This window comes from Crassostrea angulata, chromosome 9 (assembly GCF_025612915.1).
Source record: "Crassostrea angulata isolate pt1a10 chromosome 9, ASM2561291v2, whole genome shotgun sequence".
Lineage (NCBI taxonomy): Eukaryota > Metazoa > Mollusca > Bivalvia > Ostreida > Ostreidae > Magallana > Magallana angulata.
Genome location: NC_069119.1, coordinates 19,652,745 through 19,678,363, shown reverse-complemented (window position 1 = coordinate 19,678,363; position 25,619 = coordinate 19,652,745). Strand labels below are relative to the sequence as shown.

The window sequence follows — 25,619 nt, the reverse complement described above, 5'->3', positions numbered from 1 at the left end:
CTCTCTAAATAGAGATTTAGATTTTAAAAAATTCATAGAAATATTTTGAAACCATGTAATATTTCATTGCAAAAGAAATATTAGCACGTGCATAAAATGAGCAAAACATTTCTTGCAATTTATGAGCAAAAATTACGAAACTAAAAGTCAGAGGTCAGAAATTAGATCCATGCTGAAGTTCAGTGTAATTTAGGACGACTGAATCTTCTGCACTGTCGTCGCGATGGTGGATTACAGCGTTAATGGCTCCGTGGCCGTGTTAATGGTCAACAATCCGCCTGTCAACGCCCTAGGGTAATGTCTGCATCGGTTTACTTATGCACTGTGCATAATAGCGGCAATATTGTTGTTATTAGGGTGGCGGATCTAAGAAGAAAAAAAATTCAACTTCAGTTTGATAGTTTAGAACTTGAAGAACTTGTAGAAATTGAATTAAGTTTCATTTTGCATACCTTGACCTCTACCTGGATGCGACTATTGGTAAACTGTTACATAAAAAACAATCACCTGGATGCCGGGGAGGGACGTTGTGGGGGGGGGGGGGGGGGGGGGGGGGGGAGGGGGGCTGCTTTCCTGACAAGTCGCTAGTAACATAATAATCTGACAACATCCTATAGCATGATTATAATTTTGATGTTAATTTATAAGATCAGTATGACACCTTAATTGATTGCTGCTGATAGATACACGTAATTATTACATTGTAGGCCCCTATATGTGATTAAAAAAAGAATGTTAATTGACTTTTAAGAAAATATAATTAGATAACATGTAATGTATAAACTGTTATTCCCACTTGTTAGATTTGACGTGTCAGAAAAATGGATGTGTAATTAACATTTAGAAAGTGGAGAGCAACTTGCCAACAATGAGAAATGTGAATCTAAGTCGCCTTAAATTTGGCCCTAATTTTCACAAGAAATCCTGCGACTATAAAGGCAATATTTCCCTTTTCTTCAAAAATAACTTGTATCGATGCTGTAAAATATCACAAAAACTCTTATTTTAATTTTTACTTTTGATGTTAGTGTAAATAGTATTTTAGAAAAAAAAAAGAATATCTCTATCGAAAACTTCCATGGTTGTGAAATTTTTATCTTGGATGTAAGATTTTTTGTGAAAAGGGTCACTGGTCCTAATCTTTCAATTGGCCTTATTGTAGTAATACTGACGCTAGATCGAGCAACCTGGGATTCATCACACTCTTGTGCTGGCAATTAAATTTGCTTTCCCTACAATAAAGCTTGATTATAGCATAGATTTATTATGGAACAGTAATTGGCTTTAATAGCTATATGTCCCTAATTTTATCGTTATATAATTTGTATAGTATAATTTGCGAAGAATTTTGCCATCTAAGGAATCGACAAATTTTTCTTTATCAGGAAATTAACTACATTCTTTTGTATTAATTTAAAACAAGTTTAATTGTATTCTCAAAATGAATGGGAGGGATATGAGTTGATTAGAAAAAAAAATTGTTTTTAAGATCAGAATTAAATGTTTGAATGATTGCAGCCATGCTGTGCGCGTTGGTCTGAAGACAGGCATAGAGAGAGGGGCTAAAGACAGCCGAGTCAGATCTATCATCATCATCGGCAAAGGGCAAACGTTTCCCGCAGGGGCAGATATCAGGGAATTTGGAAAACCTAGCAAAGGTATAAATGTAGAATAGTTCAATTAAAAAATGTAAACTCAACAGTTACAGAAAGTTCTGTCTTAGGCCCAAAAAATGAACCACTAGACAGTGGTTTTCGTGCAAAATTTTTTTCTTCAAAATATATAATGCATGCAGCTAGCATGTATTTTCATTGAGTTATTCAAAATTGCAATTAAAAAATAAATATTATTAATTAATGCAATAGCATTTAAGTGATGCAGGGATGCCCGAGAACCAATACATTTATTTTTTCTGGCCTAAACTAAACTTTTTATGGCTGTAAAGCTGCCTGTTCCGGTTGATGTCGAGGCTTATTGATTGTGCAAAGGTATACATTTACACATATAATAACAATACCTTGATATTTATGGAAGGGAATGACAACCAAAAGTCTTTGTACCTTGCTTTTTACTTTTTAATTCTTCTGAAGGTGAATCAGTATATTTACACTTGCATATGTCACTTTATTGCTTTAGTATTCTTGCTACTGTAAACATATTATATTTGGTGTGTACGATATTTGGTAGAAAATAGTTTTTGAACAAGTTGGCATGGATTTGAATTAGCGTAATCCTGAATGTGACTTATGTAATATGTTTACTGTAATCAATTTCACTTTGATTCTCTCTTATCCCATATTTGCTAATTTCGTATTCATGAATCTTTGGGAGCAGCAATTGTAGCACTGCCACACTCTGGCGCCTGGCGTCATAAAACAGCATTAAATTCATACATGTCAACTTGTATTTATCTTTATTGAAAGTGCTTTATGGTTTGCGTGCATGATTGAATTCATGTTCGTAATAGAGATAGAAGTAAGAATTTACACAAATAAGAAGAGCATATTGCAACATATAATTTTGTTTAGGGTTACCTGACCTAACCTACAAAAATGCCCTAATTCTACCAGTTTTAGATGTCTGTTTCGATTGTGATTGTCATATAATTATATAAAACCTGTTTTTAAATATGACACAAACAAACATTCTTAGGATTTTGCAAAAAAAAAAATATGATTAGATATTTATAAAAATATCCCTACCTTCCTAACCTAATTTTTTTCTCAGCGTTACCCTTAACACACAATTTTTTTTCTTAGGCCTGTTGATAATTGATCTCTATTTATCATTTCAGTTAGCTTTGTTAATCATTACACATTCATTCCATTCAGTAAAAACTATCTGGTTGAATGAAACATCTACCATTTACAAATCAACATAGTATACAACCAAATACATGTACATGTTTTTTTTTATACATTTATTTTCTTTAGGAAATTATTGTTTATCTGTAAACATCTGTTAACATGGTTAAGACAATTACAAGTATATTATGTAATTATCATTTATTTTCCCAAACAGTTCACAATCTGATATGACTTTTTTCTCCTTATAGAACCGTGGTTGACGGCGGTGGGTAACTTGATAGAGACGTGCAGTAAGCCAGTGGTGGCCGCAATCCATGGAACGTGTCTGGGGGGAGGGCTGGAGATAGCCCTGTTCAGTCACTACCGCATCGCCGTATCCTCAGCAAGGTCAGACATTCTCCAAACATACAGTTATTTAATTGGCATATTTTTCTTCAACATTTTAAAGCAGACTATTTATATGGCACAGACATTAACATGTGATGGCAGACTGGTTTGAATACCAGTGCCAGATAGCTCAGTTGGTAGAGCACTTGAATAGAGATTCAGGGGGCTTTGGTTTGAATCCCGATCTGGTTCGTCATAATTTCTTTCATCCCATTACATTTGGTGCCGTGACCAACCCCTGGAACTGACAGGTGAACTCCTGCCAGGGGAAGAGCCTGGGGTGATCTTTGGGGATGAAGATCATTTGAGGGGGAGGAATGTGATGGTCAGACTGGTTGAATATTTGTGCCCGATAGCTCATTTGGTAGAGCACCTGATTAGAGATTTAGGGGCCCGGGTTTGAATCCCGGTCTGGTCTGTTATAATTTCTCCCATCCTGTTACAGAATAATATTACTGTTCAGGTATACACAAATGTCTTTTTGTTGTTCACCAAATCAACAAGCAAAGTACACACTCTATGATGTGTAACTCAGTCAAAAATTGCTTTTCAAGACTGAAATTATTTTATGTACAGTCAAATTTTCATGTGATAGAAAATATTGCAAAGGTCTGCATTTTCTGAATACATCTATAATTATGATATTTTTTTAGGGTAGGATTCCCAGAGGTGACCCTGGGGCTTTTACCAGGAGCAGGGGGCTCCCAGAGGCTGTCACGGTTGACCGGACTCCCTGTTGCCATGGAGATGATATCTTCAGGCCGCCATGTACCAGCCAGAAAAGCAAAGGAATATGGTATTATAGATGAGGTATATGGCAAAAATAAACTCATCAATAGTTAACAAAAATGCAAAAAGTTCCAAACAATTAAGGACACATTTTTGCTTGTATCTTTACACAAATGTTGTTTACACTGGAGTACTGTAAAAGTGGTTATTTACGCTGGTGGTAAACTACACGTCTTCTATAAGTAATAAGGAATCATTCTTTGAGTATTATGAGGTGATAATTTCGGTCGGGGCGTGATCAAATCCAATAAAGCCCGAAGGGCTTTATGATAGATTTGATCACACCCCGACTGGAATTATCATCTCATAATTTCAAAGAATGATTCCTTATTACTTATATTTATATAATTTTAAGCCATTATCTCTTATATATTAATAAGCAAACCCTGCTGGAACCTCAATTTGGCGTCATTTGTATTGTGGGTTATATAGTATAAAATCGATACGTGGTGTTATCACAGGCAAAGACACTGGAAAATGTAAATCTATAAGCAAACAATACGCAGGGTATTTCATACGCGGATGTGTGATATAACACTCTGAAATTTTCATTTTGTTACCATACACGCGGGGGTATTTTACACGGTTTTAGACCCACCCTGTAATGTGTAAATTTTCCCCACGCGTAAATTACCACTTTTACACAGTACTGTACTCTCGGGTGAGTTCACGATGATTGTAGCTGCTAGGTAGGGGTAAGTAGCAGCTATGCTGTTGAACGGTTAACTATCCTAGTCACTACATAGATATTTTTTTATCTTATTTTGTAATATTTTGTTCATCCTCAGTTGTATAAGTAATCATTATAAATTTTAGTATTTATTTTTGCTGCTTGAAATTAACAAATTATGTCAGTGAATTAGTCTTTCGTTGAATATTTATTTCCAACTTCAAATTAGAAACCTAGCAGCAAAACTATAGCGTTTTGATTAGTAGACCTATATATTTACAACTTAGCAGTCAGGCTAGTTGCTATGATCTTGACTGCAGCCATATACTTAATAAGGCATTATCTTACTCCAATGAACTTTTAGATTGTGTCAGGGGACTTATTGAAAACAGCATTAAAGTTTGCCCAAGAAGTTCAAAGTCGACCTTTCAAGGACAGATGTCTGAGGTACAAGGTCGTTCCCAATGCTGACAGAGTTGAGGAGTATGCCTCAGGTATAAACATACTCCCATCTAAAACTCATAATGGGTGATTAAAGTGTACAGAATTAACATGGCTAAACAGACAGTAATCAGTATTGAAATGATTGATGTAAAACCTGATGAACTTGTCTATAGACCTCTTATTCCTTTATTACAGATGTTTTGACAGAAACTATTATTGAATATGTTTTCAAATCAGTTTTTATCTACAAAAATTTTGTTTTATATTGCAGCTGCACTGACCCAAGTGAAAAAGAAATACAAGGGCTTTGAAGCCCCTGTGGTAAGCAAAAAAAAAGGGCCACAATTTTTTTTTTTATATTAATGGCCAAACTGTAGTTATCCCTTCTGCATTTGATGATCTTTCTCTTCATTGTAGGAAAATGAGATAGCATTAATTTAATAATAATATACCCAATCAGGCAATGGAATCAATTTTCCTTTCTTGATACTGTTGATTTTATGTTCTGGATCTCCACTTTGTGGTTTTCTGAATCCATTTCACCCCACGCTGAAACTAATGACGTTTTAATGTAAGGATGTACATGTATAATTTACATGTATCATAATAACATTTACAATGTCCAAGTAGCGTAGTGGACAATGCACTCGCTTTTCATCGCTGCGATCCGAGTTCGATCCCCGTGATCGACAGTGGTTGTATGTGATAGGGTATGGCGGTCGCCTGCTTGGACACGTGGGTTCTCTCCGCGTACTCCGGCTTCTTTCCACACCAATGACCCCCTCGCCCAAACATCTGTGCCAACAAGAGATATTAATATAAGTTGTAGAACTTGCTTATCAATCGTTGTAAAATAAATAAAGTTCAGTTCAACATTTACAATAACTTGATCTAAAGAGTTAACGGTGTAGCGTTTCATCTGCTGGATCACACTTGGCAACTTGCAAGTGATATGATCCTTTGGATCAACTTACTGTTACGATAAATAGATTTCTGTTTTTATAACTTTATTTTTCCTATTCATAAGGCTTGTGTGCAAGCTGTAAGATCCTCAGCTGAACTCTCCTATGAAGAAGGTATGAAACGTGAGCGGGATCTATTCCTTCAGCTGGGACAATCAGGACAGGCCAAAGCGCAACAATACGCCTTCTTTGCAGAGAGAGCTGTAACAAAGGTAGACAACTCGTAAAGATCGACACGTAGAATTTTCTGAACATAAGAAAAATTATCTGTTGTCAGAGCATTACCGTTTCTTAATTCAATCCTAATTTCTTAATGGAATAAACTTTATTGCAATCTTAAATAAAATCTTTGACAGCAGAAAAATCTTACAAGTACCGGCCTTTTAGCTTGTACATGTATACTTATATTATGACTAGACTTTGACCCGTGCGTGCACGGGTTGACATTGCATAGGATATCAGGCATTTACAAAAAAAATAAATCGAAACACCGTATATTGTTGACATTTGCATAACCAAACTTCAAGCCTACAATAATGCTATTAATTTCAATGCACTCTGCCAAATTGGATAATCTAACTGTGTCTCGGGAAAGGCCTTCACCACAGTTAAAATGCCCCCCCCCCATATACCCATAATGTAGCAGAAAATTGCAGAATCACTCCAAAACAATTTTGGAGAAAATAAATAAAGTTGCATTGAAAATAACAGTCAAATTGTTCACAACAAACCATTTTGAAGCTGTAAATACCTTTCTTCGGAAAGTTTAATTTTATAATTGCAGAATTCAACATATTTCAACAACGTTTTTTACACACAATGTTGATATTCGAAACTCTTGGGTTTTTCTATAGTAAATGTGCTGTGTTAGAGCTATCTCCCGTATTTTCTTTGATGAATAGAAAAAATTTCCAATGAAACTTAACACGCATTTGTTTTATCGTTTCCAAGTTTATCCATGCAAATGTGATTTTGTGAAAACATAAAATAAAGAGCCTCCCGTGATGTAGCATGAATGTAATGCGCATGGGCAAAATTGTAAAATCCAAAAAATTCACATGATTTCCGGAAAGAACTATATATGATAAGAGTTAAATTTGGCCCCCATAATTCGCCATTTTTTAAGTGTTTCGGGTACAATAAAATGTTAACTAATATTTTAGAAGAGTTGATATAAAATATATTTTTAATATATTTATTTGATTTATTTGCACTTACTGGCAGTATATGACGTCAGAAGTGACGCCATTTCTACAATTCAATGAAAATCAGCCAAAAATTGACATTTTTCTTATCTATTTACGAATGGGAAATATAGAGCGCAAGCTTGAACAAGGAAAATATTTTTGTCACTTATTAGTCTTGGCTAGATACATCTCTGATTAAAATATTTTATTTGTTCAAGAATGCGCTCTATGTTTTCGGAAGGAAAAACTACTTGAAAACAAGCTGTTTTACGCTAAAAATGCAAAAATGGCGGGAAAAGGTTGTCTTTACAATGTCATATTTCTAAATTGTGGGCACTTGAACCAAAATGAATATAATGTAAACACATCACATACATATCTGTACTAAGAAAACAGAGAATGATAGTAAAATGATGATGTTCATTTTAGGGGGCCATTTTAGGCCCTTATCATATATAGTCCTTTTTGAGGAATTTTCATTGATTATTAATTAACGAAGCTTGATTGAGAAAAAATAAAAACAAATTGGTAATCTTCAAGTACCAATGATGTTTAAAATATATGAAACAAAAGACAGTACTCTTCCAATTTATCGGTATGAAAGCTAAAAAATTTGAGTCTATTATTTTAATATAATAGTATAGATGCACAAACTACCGTAAACTTTTCTTTTGAGTTCAAAGGTTTTTATGAAGAAATTAATTAAGAATTTATTTAACCAAGAAACAAAAGCGATGTTTTTTCTGCAATGTTAAGTGTTCTCTTCATACCCCCATGAATCCCCATAGAATGTATTATTTTTATTGTTTTAATATAATACATAGGTATTATAAAAAAAATATGAGTGAGAAAGCAATCTTTTGATGAATTTGTAACTTTACAGTACCTTGCCTTATTAATGGAAATTATTAAATGTGACCATGTAGAAACCATGTACATTTGAGAAATAAAGTACGAGTTTTCGTGAATGTTGCAGAATAACCTCCGAGGTCGAGAAATGTTGTTTTGAAATATAAAAGCCGAGGCGTTAGCCGAGGCTTTTATATTTCAAACAACATTTCGAGACCGAGGAGGTTATCCTGCAACATTCACGATAACAAGAACTTTATTTCTATTCTACTAACAGCTCAGTATTTCTACAGATCATTTCTCCTATAGAGAGACGATCTAGGTCATTTTGACAGCTGTTCCGTGTAACCCCAATGGTTTTGTTATTAATGTTTACATGTGTATCGATCAAAAGAATCACATGCAGACGACAGAATTTTTCTTTGGATTTTTAATACTCTTTACTTACATGTATTTATAAAATATCTTTGAATCATGTTCCTAAAATTTTAAGGGCAATTTCATACGATAATTACTACTACACGTTATATATTTTATGTAAAAACACGCAGTGAAAATGTGCTAGGGAGGTCCTAGGAACAGCCGTATTGATCTCTTAAAAATAAACATTTGTGGCAATACACATCGTTTTGACTGAAACTAACACGTGAAATTGACATGGTTTTAAAACTTTTTACGGTTTGAAGTTGTACTTTCATGATCAGTGCGAGACAAATAGGTATTTCTGATCTGATAATTTACTGATGACGTTTGTGGTATATTGGAGAATAATGTCCGCGGCATCTCTTTGATCTCGGCAATAACTGTAGTAGAAGTAGAAACAGGGTGCTATAAAAAAGTTTCTTTCTTTTCAAGGATGCGCTGTAATGAATAAGACCATTATTGATTTTCATAAAAACAATGATATGATGTACTTTTCCTCATTCAGTGGCAGATGCCTGGGGGGAGTTATAAAACAGCCAAGCCCCTCCCTGTGAGGAGTACAGCGGTCATTGGGGGCGGGACCATGGGGTCAGGGATTGCTGTGTGTCTTCTGAGTGCTGGTCTACCTGTGTATCTACTGGAGCAGAACGAAAAGGTAAGATGTATACCTCAGTCCTACACTATATACCTGTGTATCTATTGTTGTAGAACTGGAAGGTAAGACATATACCTTCACTATACACCTGTGTATCTAACTGGAAGGTAAGACATATACCTTCATTGTACACCTTTGTATCTACTGAAGTAGAATGGAAAGGTGAGATTTGTACCGGTACTTACAATGAGCATCTGTGTATCTACTGGAGCAGAATAAAACTTTAAAGGTAAAATGTATACATACACTATATACTTGTGTATCTGTTGGAGTAAAACCCAAAGGTAAGAGGTATACCTTTACTAAACACCTGTGTATCTACTGAGGCAGAATGAAAAGGTTAGATGTATGCCTACAATGAACACCTGTGTATATACTGGGGCACAATAAAAAAATAAGTATTGTAATATGCCAAATACAGTTCTGTTTATTTTGGCATATGCCCACAAGCACCAAATATATGTTCTTCTCATAACCTAATAATACAGAAGCATGGGCATATCACCGCAATCTTAAATTTCTCTAGGACTTTCACATCAGCCAAAATTTTTGCCTAAAACTCAGTTGTCAAATCATTTTGCGATTCTTTCCATCAGTCAGCGCTTTATGATTTATGTTTACCACAGATCGAACCAAAATAGATAGCATTCTGAATCTTCCTTATTCTGAATGTACTGCTTTGAGAATGCAACATATTTCTTAATGGGGGACGGAAGTTCTTACTTGCAGCATTATATGTTGTTAAGAAACTTTTCAATTACTGTAAAGATTTTCAACAATTTCAGTGTGTAATTGAATTTTTTGCATTTGTAGTTTCTTCAGAGTGGAGTTAAGCTGATTGAAAACATCATGGCTGGTAGTGTAAAGCTTGGTAAAGTCTCCATGGAAACAGCAAAAAGGGCAGCAACTCTGCTGAAACCCACACTAAGTTATGATGACATCAAAGATGTAGATTTGGTAAGAACATGCATCTAAACATGCAGCTTGTCCATCTTTTAGTCTTTTTCCTTAAAGCTTGTTACCAAACTATTGAAGCAATTTGAAAAAAAAAATTATATTTTATATGAAATGAAAAGGTCTTTAGAGGTGTTGTATAATACATGTATAGTAAAGAGATGTATATAGTTTAAGAAAAAAAACCTGCAAAAATAATCAAATAATTTTTTTTTCTAAATTAAAAGTCATTGGTTTTATAGATTCAATATTAAGTACATTGTATTTTCATTTATTTGTCCTAATATCTGTCTGATGATAAAACGATAAAAATACATGTAACAATATAAATATTTTTTATTCAATGCAGCAAAACTGTGCACATTGTACATTTAATTTGCAGGTTATAGAAGCTGTTTTTGAGAATCTTGACATCAAAAAGGAGGTTTTTTCTAAGCTTGACAAAATATGTAAGCCATCAGCCATATTGTGTACCAATACCTCTACCATCGATATAGACAGGGTGAGTTTATCAGAAAATCTATTCAAGGTCAGCCATGTTGTGCACCAGTGTATTACTAATAACTAGTCAGATTAACCTTCATTGCTAACTGAGTGTATTTTATAATGTAATAGCTAAAGCTTCTGTTGCTGAGCAGAATTGTTTAAAAGGCTGTTCATCCCTATATAAGGTCGCACTGTTAATCAACTTTTATTCGCGGCTACTTTATTTTGCGATTAACCTCCAATAAACTGTTTTGCGGCGTCTAATGATTGCAACAAAGCCTTATCCAGACTCTTGTTGTTTAACAACCATACGACAATGACTGGTTCACTGCGAGAAATATTTTCGACAATGAGTTTCTCGCTAATCTCGCGAAAATTTCTCACACACGAATAAAATTTGGTATACTGTAATTTCTTTGATTTTAGATATCATCCGCCACATCTCGGCCTGAAAAAGTGGTTGGCACACATTTCTTTGCACCTGCTTATCACATGAAACTCTTGGAGAACATTTATGGAACTAAAACCTCACCTGAAGCTGTTGCCACGGTGATGAAACTAGGAAAGACCATCAACAAGGTTAGATAGAAAAAAATAAAAAAATACACAGATATTTTTCTTCACTAAAATTTATTTTTTTAGAAATGTAAGTATTCAGTGTGCCAATTTACAATTATGCATGAAATCATTAGAAAAAAATTATATGAGTTTTGACATACAACCCCTCTAAAATCTGACATTCAACATTAAGGCTTAATTCTTACTAGTTTTCATGTGCAGTAGTTCCACAACTTCATTCACTTTCATCGTGGCCACTGAATAATCAGAAATGTCTTGTATGTTATTTTGAATTCATTTATATTTCAAGGTTATTTTTTGTTGATAGGTGCCCGTGTTGGTGAAGAGTTGCCATGGATTCTTAGCTAATAGAATGAATGCCCCATTTGGCTCTGAGGTAAGTATTTTTGATCATTACAAGCCTATGTATAAAGTATTTATTGATAAAACACTAGTATATCACAAGTATATCAACCTCTGAAAAAGTACACCATACATTGCATGTCCTCCTGTTGTCCTAAAACAATGTAGACTTATATTACACATGCAGTATATTATTATTCTATTGTTAAATGTAGCTGCAGATCTGTAGTTCTCTGTCTGAAAAAATTCGGATAGAAAAAACCAAACTCTGGTTTGTCTATTCGAATTTTTCAACCAGAGAACTAGTACTACAACTGCAGCTATTGTTAAATGATGAACCACTATGGGCCTAATACATGTACCATGACTTTTCAGGCGATTTTCCTGGTAGAGGAGGGAGCAAGCCCACAGGAAGTGGACAGGGTCAATGAGGATTTTGGGATGCCGATGGGGCCATTCAAAGTTAGGGACTTGTCAGGTAACAGTAGTCCTTATTGTCAAGACCAAATGTGCTTCTGATAACTCGATCTATATAATTATCAGGTAAGCTACCCAATCTTTTGTAAAGGAGGGGAAATTATTGATGCCTGAGCTGCATGTACATTTTTAACGTATCATTTAATTAATACAGAAATTATTTTTAAGGAATTTCAATGCATGATGATTAATTTGTGTTAATAAAATGTTTATGGGATTTTTGCTTATTGGCATATGTATTTACATGTACTTGCAAATTTCATAATTTTTTATTCTTAAAAAAAAGAGGAAGAAATGTGTGGTTTTTTTTACCCCCCCCCCCCCCCAAAAAAAAAAAAAAAATTATCGATTTATAATCTATCAGAACAGCATCTTGCAAGAATATTGCTTTACATGAATTTTTCTGGTTGATGTTTGCTATAAAAGTTTTAAGTATAAAAGAAAATTGAATATAGGGGAAAAGGTGTGTTGCATTTCAATATTTTCATATGAAAAATGCAAGTTTTCTGTCTGTGTTAATTTTACTTGAAAATTAATACATGTATATTAAATGAAACTTATTTGAGGCAGAATGTCATGTACTAGTATGTACACCTATCCTTACTATGATTTCTTTTGTAAAACATTAGGTATTGACATCTCCTGGAGAATAAACAGAGAGGTTGCCAAGGTCCTGGGTACCTCCATCACCAAGGAAACCAGATTCCTGGGGGGCAACAGATACTGTGGCCTGAATGATGACTTCTATGATAAAGGCAGATATGGAAGAAAGACTGGTAAGGTCAAACTGAGTGCAATAATGTAAAATCCTCAAAATATGTTTATCCATCTAAGTATGTATTTTCTCTGTTTCTCTTATTTTATACTGGTCAGTTTCAAAACAGTTTTTTTTTGGTAACAGCTGTGCTGTTTTCTTAATTAAACTCAGGCATCATTCTTGGAAACTAATACTATTGTAATAGTACAGTATATAGTAGACTGTACTGTAATTTAAATGAAAGGAAGACTAGGGCCTTGGCTGATGTACATACAGCTAGCTAGGTTTTGTTATTCTGTTTTCAAATGGCTTCGATCTTGCTCTTTGGATAAAATTCCTATAGTCACAAATGTAAAGAGAATTTCTCAGTCTTAGAATCATGATGTTTTGTAAAAACACAGATCTTATTTTTGGAAGTATTTTCTGTTTTTTATTGTTTCATTTCTTAAGTCTATTTTTGAAGGTAAAGGCTGGTACATGTATGAGAAGGTGGGAGGGAAAACTGCGGTAGCTGATCCAGAGGCTGAGGAGATTATCAACAGCTACAGACAGAGGAGGGGGATCGTCAAACGAAAAATCACCCCACAGGTAAATCATCGGATTCAGGCCCCACAGCCACTAAACATAACTGATCATGAAACTCGATCAGTTTCAACTCTGAAATAGTGCTTAAATCATAAATGCATATTCATACTGATCTTCACCATTTACCAAATAATCACACAGAAATACTTAGGAATTTACTTGCTTTTTAATATGTAATAATTGATATATTTAATTAAATATTTTTTTTTATTGTTTAACATTAACCTTCACTTTTTTTGCAGGAGATTTTTGAGCGGCAATTTTATTCAGCCATTAATGAAGGTTTCCGTATTTTAGAAGAAGGAATTTGCAACATGCCAGAAGAAATAGACATTTCATGGTAATGTAATACATGTACATGTAACAACAGTTAAAGATAAGAATTACAATCAATGGGAGTATCTACCTGTGGTGATTGAGGTTTAATGAGGATTGATTAAGACCAATGAAAATATTTTATTGTTTTGATAAATGACATTTCCTGCAGCATAAGGAAATACTGTGGGATCATTAGAATTCGTAATGGCTCAATTTTCGTGGTATTCTAGGGTAGCCCTCGCCATTGAATTTACATCCTCAACAAAAACTAATTATAAAAGATTTAGTTTACCTACTTAAACTAAAAACTGAAACATCCATGAAATTACATCCCCATGAATAAGCAAAAAACCCACAATCCACGAAAATTGGCCCCCACGAAATAGAATGATTCCACAGTAGTCGGCTCTTAATGCGTGTATTTTGTATATAGAATTATGACACACGATTCTGTTATTTTTTTTAGACTATGTTTACCCAAAATTATTTTAGTGATAATTGCCTTTTGTGAATAGTAATCATATTGATGTGACATTGATTTAGGTAAACAAAACACACAGAGAATATATTATAATATCACTTTCTGAATGTCACATCAGTGCAATTCGTGTAACTCATTTCTCAATCCAGTTGAAAATCTTCAAGGAATCAATATATATTTTTACAAAGAGTTATAAAAATCTTGATTGTAGGATCTATGGGTTCAGCTACCCCAAGTACAGAGGAGGACCCATGTTTTATGCTAGCCAGATAGGACTGCAGAGAGTATATGACAGAATATGCCATTATCAGGAAACATGTCGTAAGTTATTTTTTGTTTTTGCTCATCCAGCCACCAAATACAGCTCTTAAAGGGTTTAAAGAAGCACCCCTTTTGATGGTTTTGTAATCATTACCGAAGAGTTGACATTTGTTTTGGATTGCTTGTTAAAAGTAAAAGTGAAATTATTTGAATATTAAGCAAATTACATTAATTAGGAGGCCCAAGACTTAGTGTTTTTGAGCACTGCACAGCAGAACATTGGTCAAATTTATTATAATAATTGTACCTGTAGAAATCATCACTTTTTTTTTGTACAATAGATGGGTGTACAATATGTGCCATAGTTTATGTTATAACCTCATACCATATACTGTATCTGGTGTTTTTAAATGTGTCACAAAATTAGGAAAAATGGGGTAATAAGTCACTTTTTTAAATTATTCATATTAATCATCTTTTTGCAATTTAAACAGTTTTCTCTAGTAAACAATATCAGAAATAAATTATGTGTATAGTATTTTTTATAAAATGAGAGTGATCACAAAAAGTGAATTCATAAATACGTCATCGCAAATATAAAAAGTTAATATACAGTACATATCAAATGTAATTTAAGTTATGACCCCATTATACATGAAAATGCGTCCTGGGAAAATGAGACAATTACGTATACAGACATTTTTCTTGTTTTGTTATCAGCATACAGCATACACTGGGTTCCAAATCGACTTCTGAAGAAACTCGCGGAGAACAATGTGCCATTTACCCAGTGGGCCAATCATGTATCCAAGAGCAAAATGTGATTCAAACCGTGCCAAACTGTACTTTATTACCTACATATACAATATTACAATCAGAAGGTGTTAACATATTGGAATTATTTATCCTAGTGATGCATCTTTGTATTGTCAGGGATGTAGGAACAATGTTAAACTTTGTTACCTAGGTGATGCTCAAATGCATTAGTCCCATTGTCATGAGTCTAATATATACATGTAAATTTAAGTCTTTACCTGTGAACTATTAATTTGTTGCATGTATGAAATGATGTACAATTGTTATTCAATTATATATTATACTATATCCAGATTTCTTGTGATTTATGGGTGGACATAAAATACTGGTGAACTGAATGGCTGAATGAAATTTAATCATTTTAACTTAATTGTTGCATGACATTGTACAGTATGAAACCAAATTTGTTGTTTTAAATATATATGATATAATTATCATGATCTCAGATGATTTTTGTTGATATATAAAACACTTAAATTAAAGGCTGAATAAATTTTGATAATAAAACTGGTATATACATGTACCGAATATTTTATTGCTACAACCTTTTTACCATAATTATAAAATAAATTTGAATATTACAAGTGTACACCGTGTTATCATAAACAACACCATGCAATATTGGAATACAGTTTTATATCTAAATTAACTTTTTAAGCTTGATATATAATCACTAGAAAAATAAAATTTGAATAACATTGTATAACAACATTGTAAAACTGCATGTTAAGGTTATTTGTGTATTTCCTGTAAGACTTTTTTCTTCTGGTTGTGTCATGAATAAAAAATGTTATTATTTACTAAATAAATGGTCTTTAAGAATTGTAAAATTGATATTACATATAATCATAACTTAAATTATGGTGATATTTGTTTATTGTTATACTTTCATGTTAAATACTGAAATCTGATTGGTTAAGACGCAGTTAATAATATTTACTATTACCCTCAGCGTTAGCAACGCACTTGGCAACGGGTAACATTAAAAAATGTTACATGCGCGAAAATTATGCGCGTACGGTTCGCTGTAGAATTCACGTTATTCCTATATAAAAGCAGTAAAATTTTCTTAAAATTTTTAAAAAAGACATTCAGTATAACAAAATAAATAGTGCCTGTTTGGGAGGATAACAGTTGAAATTGACACCCCTCGAAAACCATTGTCAACCTCCGCTTCTCTTCGCGTCGGTTGACAATGGTTTTCTCGGGGTGTCAATTTCAACTGTTACCTTCCCAAACAGGCACTATTTATATATTAACATATACTAGAATTTACTAGTTCATCACATTTTGTCTTTCTTCACAATGAAGATTAAAAGATAAGTATCCATTTATTATACACTTGACTTAACAAGTTTTACCGTGTTAAATTTGTCTTTTTAATTTACAAATAATTATTATCAGACCTAAAGCTCTTTAAGTGTTGTATTGAATAAGGAGTTTGCACGATTGTTCAATTTGAAAATTACTTAATCTTTTAATTAATGCCCATGAAAAATATTACTGTAACAAATGCAAGCTACAATTTAATATTGCAATATCTACATACTTATGACTTAATGCAATTATAGATCCCTTCACGTTAACTGCAATACTTTTTTTTTTTGCAGGGCCAATTGACATAGATTGGTGAATTATCATGTAACATCAATTGTTTGAATCATTTAATTATCTACCGACTAAACTTTGCCAGAATATATCAATTTACCCTGCAAGAGGGCAGATTCAAAGTTACCTGCAAAGACTAATTACTACGTTATGTGTGAATTGTCTGGTTTATTGCTTTTTGATTGTAACAGTGTTATACTTTTTATGATTTTGAGAATAAAAATTCTTGTTAATTTATTTCTTGATTTAAAGTGAAATTCGATCTTTATGCAAAAAGTATAAGCTGGGTTAAATATCATTATTATGTATAAATGTACATTTAAGTTCATTGACCTTGAATCAAGTTTCCACTCAAATGTAAAGGTCATAGCAGACCTTCTGCGTGAACTACTTGTTTGGAAACTACTAGTACAAATATATATTCAACCCTTGGTACTATATGCCTCTTACTACACCTGTCCATTAAAATGCATATTGGATAAAGGATGTGCAATGACTTTGAGCTTAATTTCAAAGTCAAATTAAGGATGACGTTTACTCAGAATGAAAAAAAATTCCACTGATGATAATGAAAAACCAACTATTGAGTGTTATAGATCTTTTATTGTAGTGTTATTTTTCATTTTCAAAAAAGTAGGTCAATGACCTACTTTTTGACTTAATGGCCATTGTATATTTTTGGAAAATAAAAGGAAAATCACTTAAAATTTTACACTATGATTGAGATTTTCTTAATTGTGAAAAAAATACAAATTGCTCAACACTTTTGAAAATGAAATACAATTTATGAATGGCAGTTACACTAAGTTCATACAAAGCATTAAGTTTTCCTTCGCAATTTTTATAAATATTCCAGTCCGAATTTCCTCTATCACTTTTCAAATTTCTACCCATTTTTGATCCAATTTTACAAAAAATTGAATGATGATAATACAAAAACATTTATAGTATTAAACTACTTATATTGATATTATTCTGTTGGCATATAATTTATATGAGGTCAATGATCAAAATTTTGAGATATGGTGTCTTTTTCGTTTTTAAGCATATTTCAATATTTTTTAAATTCATGCCATACGGTTATTATAATGAATGAATGAGGAAAAACTACCAGAAAATATGCAAAATTATATAGACTAAAATATAAAATCTTAACTTTTAATATTAGAGTACTTCCAAAAATGTTTTAGCAGAAAACCAAATCTGCAAAATTTAGTCCGAATTTCCTCTGTTTGGCTAAAAGTCTATTTTTGTTTTGGCATAATTCCATAATATAGTAGAAATATCGAATGTAATGTCAATAATAATTCATTTCACAGATACTTTTTGTGTATAGAACAAATTTTACTTATGACATTGAACTTTATAACAATCCGAATTCGAGAACTCAAACCCTGAGTAAACAACACCCTTAAGAATCTTCAGTATATTGATAATGCCTATTCTCGGTGAGCACTGCATGTAATCTTGGATTATCTAGTTGAAAGATTAGAGTTCATTTGAATTGGAAAGTCATATAATTATTTTGTGTGATTGTTCTTTTACCGTAAAGCGCAATTGGTTGTGTACAATTTGTTACAGCGAATAGAACGTTAAACCTCCCGCGCGGAAATTTATGAAGGTCATAAATATTATGGGCTCGTTATGTAGGTCACAACAACAATTAATGCTGATTTAAAATACATTATTATTCATGTTCATTGATTTTGACACTATCCAGTTTTGTTTTTAATATTTCAAAACCCAACACTATAAAATTACAAACTTCTGAATTCAATTTTTATGTTTACATTTAATATAAAAATGGCCACCTCGTGTATTTAATTTCAATAAAGGCATGCATGCAGTTTGCCTATTACACGAATTTTAATACATGTAAATAAAAATTGCACAGTTATAAACAATTAAGTTAAACATTGTTTTTGAATACTGAAACGTTCGTTTATATCATATACATGCACTGCTACAGTCAAATATTTTTCCTCTCTAACTATGAAGATAACTTATTTACATGATAAATTTTATTTTCTTTACTTTTCCTGAAGAAAATTCACCTACGAAGAGGTTGTCTTTTTTGTCTACCCATAAACCCCATGGATAGTCTATATCAATGTTGTTTATATATCGAAGAAAATGTCCGTCTTGATCCAAGATGTGAATACAGTTGTCATCACTGTCTGCCGTCAGGATCCGACAGTGACTGTCTGTTGTGATGCCATACGGGCAAAATGATCTCTCAGCTGTAGAAGATGGACCGTTGTATGTAAATCGCAGTCTTCCATTTCGATTTACCACCACAACTGCACCAGCCTCGCTATCAGATACGCAGATATCCTGGTTGCTGTTCTCGCATAGGAATTTATTAGGCTCATAAGAGTAGAGAGGTTGCCCTTTGTCATTAAACTGAATGCTTTGTTTCTCTTTGAAGTCTGCGTAACGCACAACTTTTGTTTGTTTTAGATCATAGCTACTCATCATTATAATGTATAGGTCACCAGATGAGGTACTGCAGACATTGACAGGTAACCATGTCTCAAATCTTATCACCTCTTCAACTTGTTTGTTTTTTATGTGACACAAATTAAGCGATCTCTTATTTGTTGTATCTATAAAAACAAGATCTTCACTCTTTGTCAACGCTATATAAGACAAAAAGTTTATGCCAAATGAAAACAACAATTCCCCTTCGAAATTATACAGTTTTATGGAGAAATGTCCATCGCTCGACCACTCTCCCATTGCCCATATTTTTTCGTCACTTAATCCAGTGATATCAAAAAGACAAGTACATCCAGTGTCTATAGTTGCGATGATCTGCGGTACATCTAGCAGTGGTCTAACGGCGGAAGACGAGTCACTTCCTGTGGAACTCATAGGGCAGATAGTTTCTTCTGCTGCGATGGAAAGAGCTGATATAGATCCAAATTCTTTAAAGAGTTGTTCTCTGTCGATCTTTGGAGGTGAGAAAACTGGCAAGTAAATCTTGAGTAGAGGAGACATTTGTCTAAATTCTTCATTTCTAGATGTATATGAAGAGACAGAGTTAATGTCATCAGAGTCCACTAATTTCGTCAGATCAGCAATGCTTTGTGAGATTTCAGAACTGCTGCGTGTCACTGTATCTTCCTGTTCGTTTAGGACATCTAACTGTTGGGCTTCCATTTCATCGACATCAGATTCAAGTTTCCTTACGATTTCGTCTATTTCTTTATGCCAATCCTTTCCTCTTTCAAAAACAGCTATTTTTAATTTCTTGGAGTTTTCCATCAAATCAGATTTCCGAGATGAGATACTCGATGCAATTTCCTGATACCTGGGGTATATGCTATTCTCCAATTCCTTTAAATCTTTTCGAATGACTCCCTTGTTTCTTCGAATGTTTTCAAAGAAGTCGATTAATTTGTGTTTTTGATGGTCACCAGTAGTCACACATCTTGTACAAATAGAAATTTTACACTCTTTACAAAAGAATTCATATTTGTTTGTGGCATGTTTTGTACATGTTGGGTGAACAGTAGTCGATTTTTGCTGTTTGATTGGCAACACTCTATGTTCTTTAGTTTCATCCAAGAGATGTTTTCCAGCACAGGTCTTACATAGGTTGGAGTGGCAAAAATCACAATGATATGAAGGAACATGCACCTCACAAAGATGACATAATAAAACATCCTGGGTACTTCTACTTGGGTCCATAGTCTGAATAATACAATAAACATTTTTACAAAACTAAGATATATTACCATTCAAGGTCTTTCATTACATAACAATGCCTATAGTCTGTATAGTCTTTTATTTAAAGAATAGAGAAACATTAGGTTAACAAATAGGATCAAAACCAAAAATTATTGCTGTTTTTGACTAGAAGGCTCGGTGAATATTGTACTTCAAGGGTAGGTGAATTATCATATCGATCAAAAACAGCAATAATTGTTTTATTATATGATTCATCGACGAACTGATACAAAAAATTTAGTTTTAAGCCATAACTGAACAAAAATGAAAAATGCGATATTTCATGGGTCCTCTGTAAAGAAAATTAAATGTTATATTGACCTCCTAGGTCACATGTAGGTGAATATAACGTTTTATTTTTTCTAGATTGTTGAGGAACACCAGTCGACCAGAGAGCTAAGAATTAATTTATTATATATTAAAATATTTTGTCTGCGAGTAGCCCCTGAGACAGCCCGTCCTATTCAAACTTGTCTTGAATACATGTACTTTGAAAAGACAACGTACTTATGCCATGATAATCAATAAGTTGGGCATATCATTATTATGCCTCGCTTATGAATTCTTAACATCATCATTCCTCGGCAATCTAGCAACTACGAAAACAAATCTGTATTTAGATAATAATAAAAAAACCCAGATATATCGAAAGTTCTTCTTTAAGAAATTCGTTTCTTCATCATCTCTATCTTTCAGCGTTAAGAGTAAAATCATTTGTAGTTTTAAACATTTGTAGTAGCTGTACATAAATATGCACATAAATGACACACATACTACAAACCTCTGTTTCAATCCAACATGGTGATACCAGGTAGGTGATCTAGTGACCTATTTCATTTAGATCACGTGGTTGGTTTAAAATGCATGCATGCGTTCCTACATTCTTTACAACGATGGCGGTAGAGCGCCTCTCAGCAGTATTGGGACATTTGTATTCTTACAATTTTAAGTTACATGATATGTACATGTACATTTTAACGAAGACTTTTTGAAATTAGTTAATACTGATTCGTTCCACTTTTTCATATCAAGTAACGGGTATCGATTTTTTAATGTATGTTGAAGGTTCATGTTACGCAGACATTTTTCACTTTAATCTTGCATAAGAGAAATAAGTTGAAACCTTTCCAAGTGAAGTAAATATATTGTGTTCAATGTATTGTATATTTGTATTGATACAAGAATAGTCAAACGATACTTTACAGAAATAAAAATAGAGGGATTGTAGATCAAACATTCGTGTTTTTTTTGTCATTTCTTCTTTCCTTGCAAGAAGCAATATGTCAAGCCGTACATTTTTTCAAATTGTTCAATATTCCATATAGATAAGTACATGTATCGATACAGATGATTCCTAACTTTTACATGTAGTCTTATTCTTGATTTACAAACTGGGTAAAAATACAACCACTTTTAAATTTTAATTGATTCAATGAATGAGAACAATATAAAAGTTGGCAGCTGTACATTGTCCATATAATCTTTTAACATTTGTACTTTGCTGACTTTATAATAATAAAGCGAATAGCAATTACAAGTTGCTTTTAAATCTTGAACATGTAGCATTTAACAAACATAGTTGTGAATACACATAGTTTGTTTATTGTCATGTTATATAGAAATTTACAGATGCAATCATGTCCTACATAAGATATTCAGAGCTGATCAAAACTTGGTTTTTATCCGATTTCTTCCATCACCAACTGTCTACAAAAATTGGCGTTCAACGAATGATGGTGGAACCACAATACTGAATTTTCTTCACTTTCCCAGTTCTTTTCTCAGCTACAAAGAGGTTGTTCTTGGTATCCACGCATAAATCACATGGATTTTGCAAATGACAATTGTCAATGAACCGAAGAAACTTTCCATTTTGATCAATGATATGGATTCGGTAATCGTTGCCGTCCGCTGTCAGGATACGGCTCTGGTCGTCTGTAGCAACGCCAATCGGGTCAAATTGTCTCTTTGTCGGTGGACCGTTGTATGTAAATCTGAGATTTCCGGTCTGATCGACAACTATAACTGAACCGGCCATGTAGTCGGACACACAAATATCTAGATTCTTGTTCTCGGTGATACATTTTTTGGCGTGACCAGATGAATAAAGAGGTTGACCTTTGTCATTGAATTGAATGGTTTGTTTCTTTATGGAGCCAGAATAACGTACAACTTTAGTTCTTCTGTTGTCGTCGCTGAGCATGATCACCAGGAGGTCACCAGACATGGCGACACAGACACTGCGAGGCCTCCATCCCTGTTGTCTGATCACTTCCTTAGGTTTTGTATTCTTCACCATGTTGACAGTTCTGTCATCAGGATCAGTATAAACTAGAGAGCCATCTCTTGTCACTGCTATGTCAGAAGGCACGTATCCTGACTTGGTTTCGATGGACTTCAATAGTTGTCCCTGGAGATTATGTAGTTTCATAGTGCTGTCAACACCACAAGTCCATATTTCCTCTTCACTAAGACAGGCCACACTGTTTATAAAACTATGGCCTATAGCTGTGTTTATGGTCGTTCTGATCTGGGGGACATCTAGCAGAGGGCTGCCTGAGGGAATGACGTCAGAATTTGCATCTTCATTGACGTAAACATGTTCTTCTGTTTTTAAGGAAAATGGTGACAGGGTACCAAATTGCTTTTGAACTTGTTCTGTATCGATTGGAAGTGGAGAAAAAATTGGCAACGAAACCTTGCATTGAGGGGGAAATTTTCGAAATTCAGCGTTCCTGGATTTATATTCATGGACAAGAAGGCACATGTCACTGGAATCAAGTAACTTCTTTAGATCAATAATATTCTGTGTGATTTCGGAAATAGTGCGTGAAATCTTATCTTCTTGGTTGTTCAAAAGACCAAGTTGTTTGGTTTCCATTTCATCAGCATTAGATTTAAGGTTGCTGATTACAGTTTCCATTTCTTGTTGCCATATTTCTCTTTGTTTGTTTAAGTCTATTGTCAATTTTTGAGAATTTTGACACAGATCAGCTTTATGGGCGATGATGTTGGATGCCATCTGTTGATATCGTGGATAAATATATGTTTCCAATTCATGCAAGTCTTTTTGTAAATCTTCTCTTTGCCTTTCAAGACTATCAAAAATATCAAGAAATTTGTGTCTATTATGGTCTCTTGAGGACACACAACTTGAGCATATAGGGCTGGCACATTGTTCACAAAATAGCTCGCATTGCCTTGTTGTATGTTTTTGACAAATAGGATATAAAACTGTAGATCTACGGTTTTTGAATGGCACTACGTTGTGTTTTTTTGATTCGTCCAACAGGTGTTCTCCCACACAGTTCTTGCAAAGGTTATGATGACAGATGTCACAGTATAGTTTGGGGACAAGTGCATCACATTGGTCACACCGCAACACATCCTGGGCGCTGTGTTGAGGATCCATTGTATGACAAATCTTATCGTGTATATAAAAGCAAGGGCCTCATCTGAAAAGTTTTTTGAAAGAATATCAAATCCAAGATAGCTAATAAAAGTAAACAAAAGAGCTTTCTTAGCAAGCTTCTATGCTAAGAACTTTCTGAACTTTTTAACAGGCATTCATACGGTTTTTTGCAAATAAATTTGTAAGCTTTTGAAGTATTTTGAACGAGTGGTAGTCATATCGTCAAGAAAGATACAATTTTTGGTAAAAGAATGTTTGTCTGCTTTATGAAGAATAATTAAATGTTTATAGATTTGTATACGATGTAAAACCTATGCATTTTTTGTACTTGATGGCAATTCTGATAGAAAAATTAAACATATGACGTCTCTTTGTCGTTTGTATTACATAGAGCTTTGACACAAAAAGGCACAGTATCACAGTATTGTAGTTCCCATAGTTTTATATATTTTTAAACTAAATATTTCGTCATATCCCGTCAAGTCAACAGCACAATGTGAAGATAGAGAGAGTAGATTTTCCAATTAAAAACTATGTAAACGTTTAGTTTGCAAATTCACTATTACCTTACGTTTATCCTAGATCGACAACCGTTCTCCGTCGTGCATTAACAATTTCATGATCGGAGTGTACTCTCTTGATATGCTGATCGTGCATGTCAAAACTTTTGAAATAATAAATCTTTTCTTTCGTAATTAAAAAGCTCAGATCCAGCTCCTTATTTTAACATATATTTGAACACAAATATTCCAAACATTATATTAGATTTCCAAACACAAACCTTCAGGCTGCTGGTATTGTTTTCTCTTCCTATTCTTGTACAGCTTGCAATACTTCCTAGTTAAATATTCATAATAGGTCCATAATAACTTATTTTTATTTTGGATGAGGAGATTTGTCATCCAGTCTCCGGTTACTCAAGTACTTGTCGGATACGCTGAATGAGTTTTTAACACTAAAATCAGTACACAATTATATGAGGCGGTTATTCTAAAGCCAGGCAATATACATTTTTTGGTTATTTTTTTTCTAGCTGACCATCGTAACAATTTTTTGCAATAACAAACTTGAAATTGAAAGCTCTGTTCAGATTTGACAACAATTAAAGACATGAACTACCACATCAGCTGATTGCAGCAATTTGCTTTGTTTGTGTGGCCATTTAATAATAACAAAACTTTAATTTGTTTCGTAGAATGCAACATTTTCCTGTCTAGCTGACTGTATCCTTTAAAGTTTGAAATCAGGACGTTGAGTAAAACTTTCTCTAAAGTATGTGTTGGTTTCAAAAAGCTTACAATATAATTTTGTAAAAAAAAATTTTTTTCTTCACTCTTTCTTAAAATTTCGATTATGTACAAACTATCTAATAAACGATCTTGACGACCGATTCTTATCTAATTCAATAAAAGTTATAACACAGCAATATCTCTGAATATTTGGGCTTGTTAAATGGATTTTATTGTTTATTGAATTGAATGGCGCCATAGTAGTATGAGAAATAGACTAGTTTATGGCAGACCGTGAATATCTTTGCACAATCCTTCATAAAACATCTCGAGATTACGTTCCATCGATTTTCAAGAATTATTGTGATAACTTGGCAACATAAAGAACTGTGTCGATAACCTTTATAAA

General features: G+C 33.4%; 3 protein-coding genes across 4 annotated transcripts; 1 reads left to right on the top strand and 2 right to left on the bottom strand.

The window, feature by feature from the left end:
- The first annotated feature begins 134 nt into the window (after positions 1–134).
- On the top strand, positions 135–17,253 carry LOC128163935 (peroxisomal bifunctional enzyme-like). Its single transcript, XM_052827628.1, has 18 exons — positions 135–294; positions 1,519–1,658; positions 3,056–3,194; positions 3,848–4,004; positions 5,018–5,147; positions 5,369–5,418; positions 6,125–6,271; positions 9,024–9,173; positions 9,987–10,130; positions 10,510–10,629; positions 11,040–11,192; positions 11,500–11,568; positions 11,910–12,012; positions 12,641–12,787; positions 13,232–13,356; positions 13,596–13,693; positions 14,364–14,473; positions 15,134–17,253. The coding sequence occupies exons 1-18, from the start codon at positions 224–226 to the stop codon at positions 15,235–15,237; spliced, it is 2,157 nt and encodes a 718-aa protein (XP_052683588.1). The 5' UTR covers positions 135–223; the 3' UTR covers positions 15,238–17,253.
- Positions 17,254–18,269: 1,016 nt separating this feature from the next.
- Positions 18,270–21,403, bottom strand: LOC128163664 (uncharacterized). Its single transcript, XM_052827289.1, has 2 exons — positions 21,351–21,403; positions 18,270–20,533 (listed from the first exon to the last, which is right to left on the bottom strand). Exon 2 carries the CDS (start codon positions 20,528–20,530, stop codon positions 18,845–18,847), a length of 1,686 nt encoding a protein of 561 aa, XP_052683249.1. The 5' UTR covers positions 20,531–20,533; positions 21,351–21,403; the 3' UTR covers positions 18,270–18,844.
- A 572-nt stretch (positions 21,404–21,975) lies between these two features.
- On the bottom strand, positions 21,976–24,844 carry LOC128163165 (uncharacterized). Of its 2 annotated transcripts, XM_052826697.1 has the most exons (3): positions 24,763–24,823; positions 24,548–24,645; positions 21,976–24,024 (listed from the first exon to the last, which is right to left on the bottom strand). In XM_052826697.1, the coding sequence occupies exon 3, from the start codon at positions 23,979–23,981 to the stop codon at positions 22,293–22,295; it is 1,689 nt and encodes a 562-aa protein (XP_052682657.1). In that variant the 5' UTR covers positions 23,982–24,024; positions 24,548–24,645; positions 24,763–24,823; the 3' UTR covers positions 21,976–22,292. The 2 variants fall into 2 exon arrangements, with proteins under 2 accessions (XP_052682657.1, XP_052682656.1); XM_052826696.1 differs by lacking the exon at positions 24,548–24,645 and having other exon boundaries at positions 24,763–24,844.
- Between the last annotated feature and the right edge of the window lie 775 nt (positions 24,845–25,619).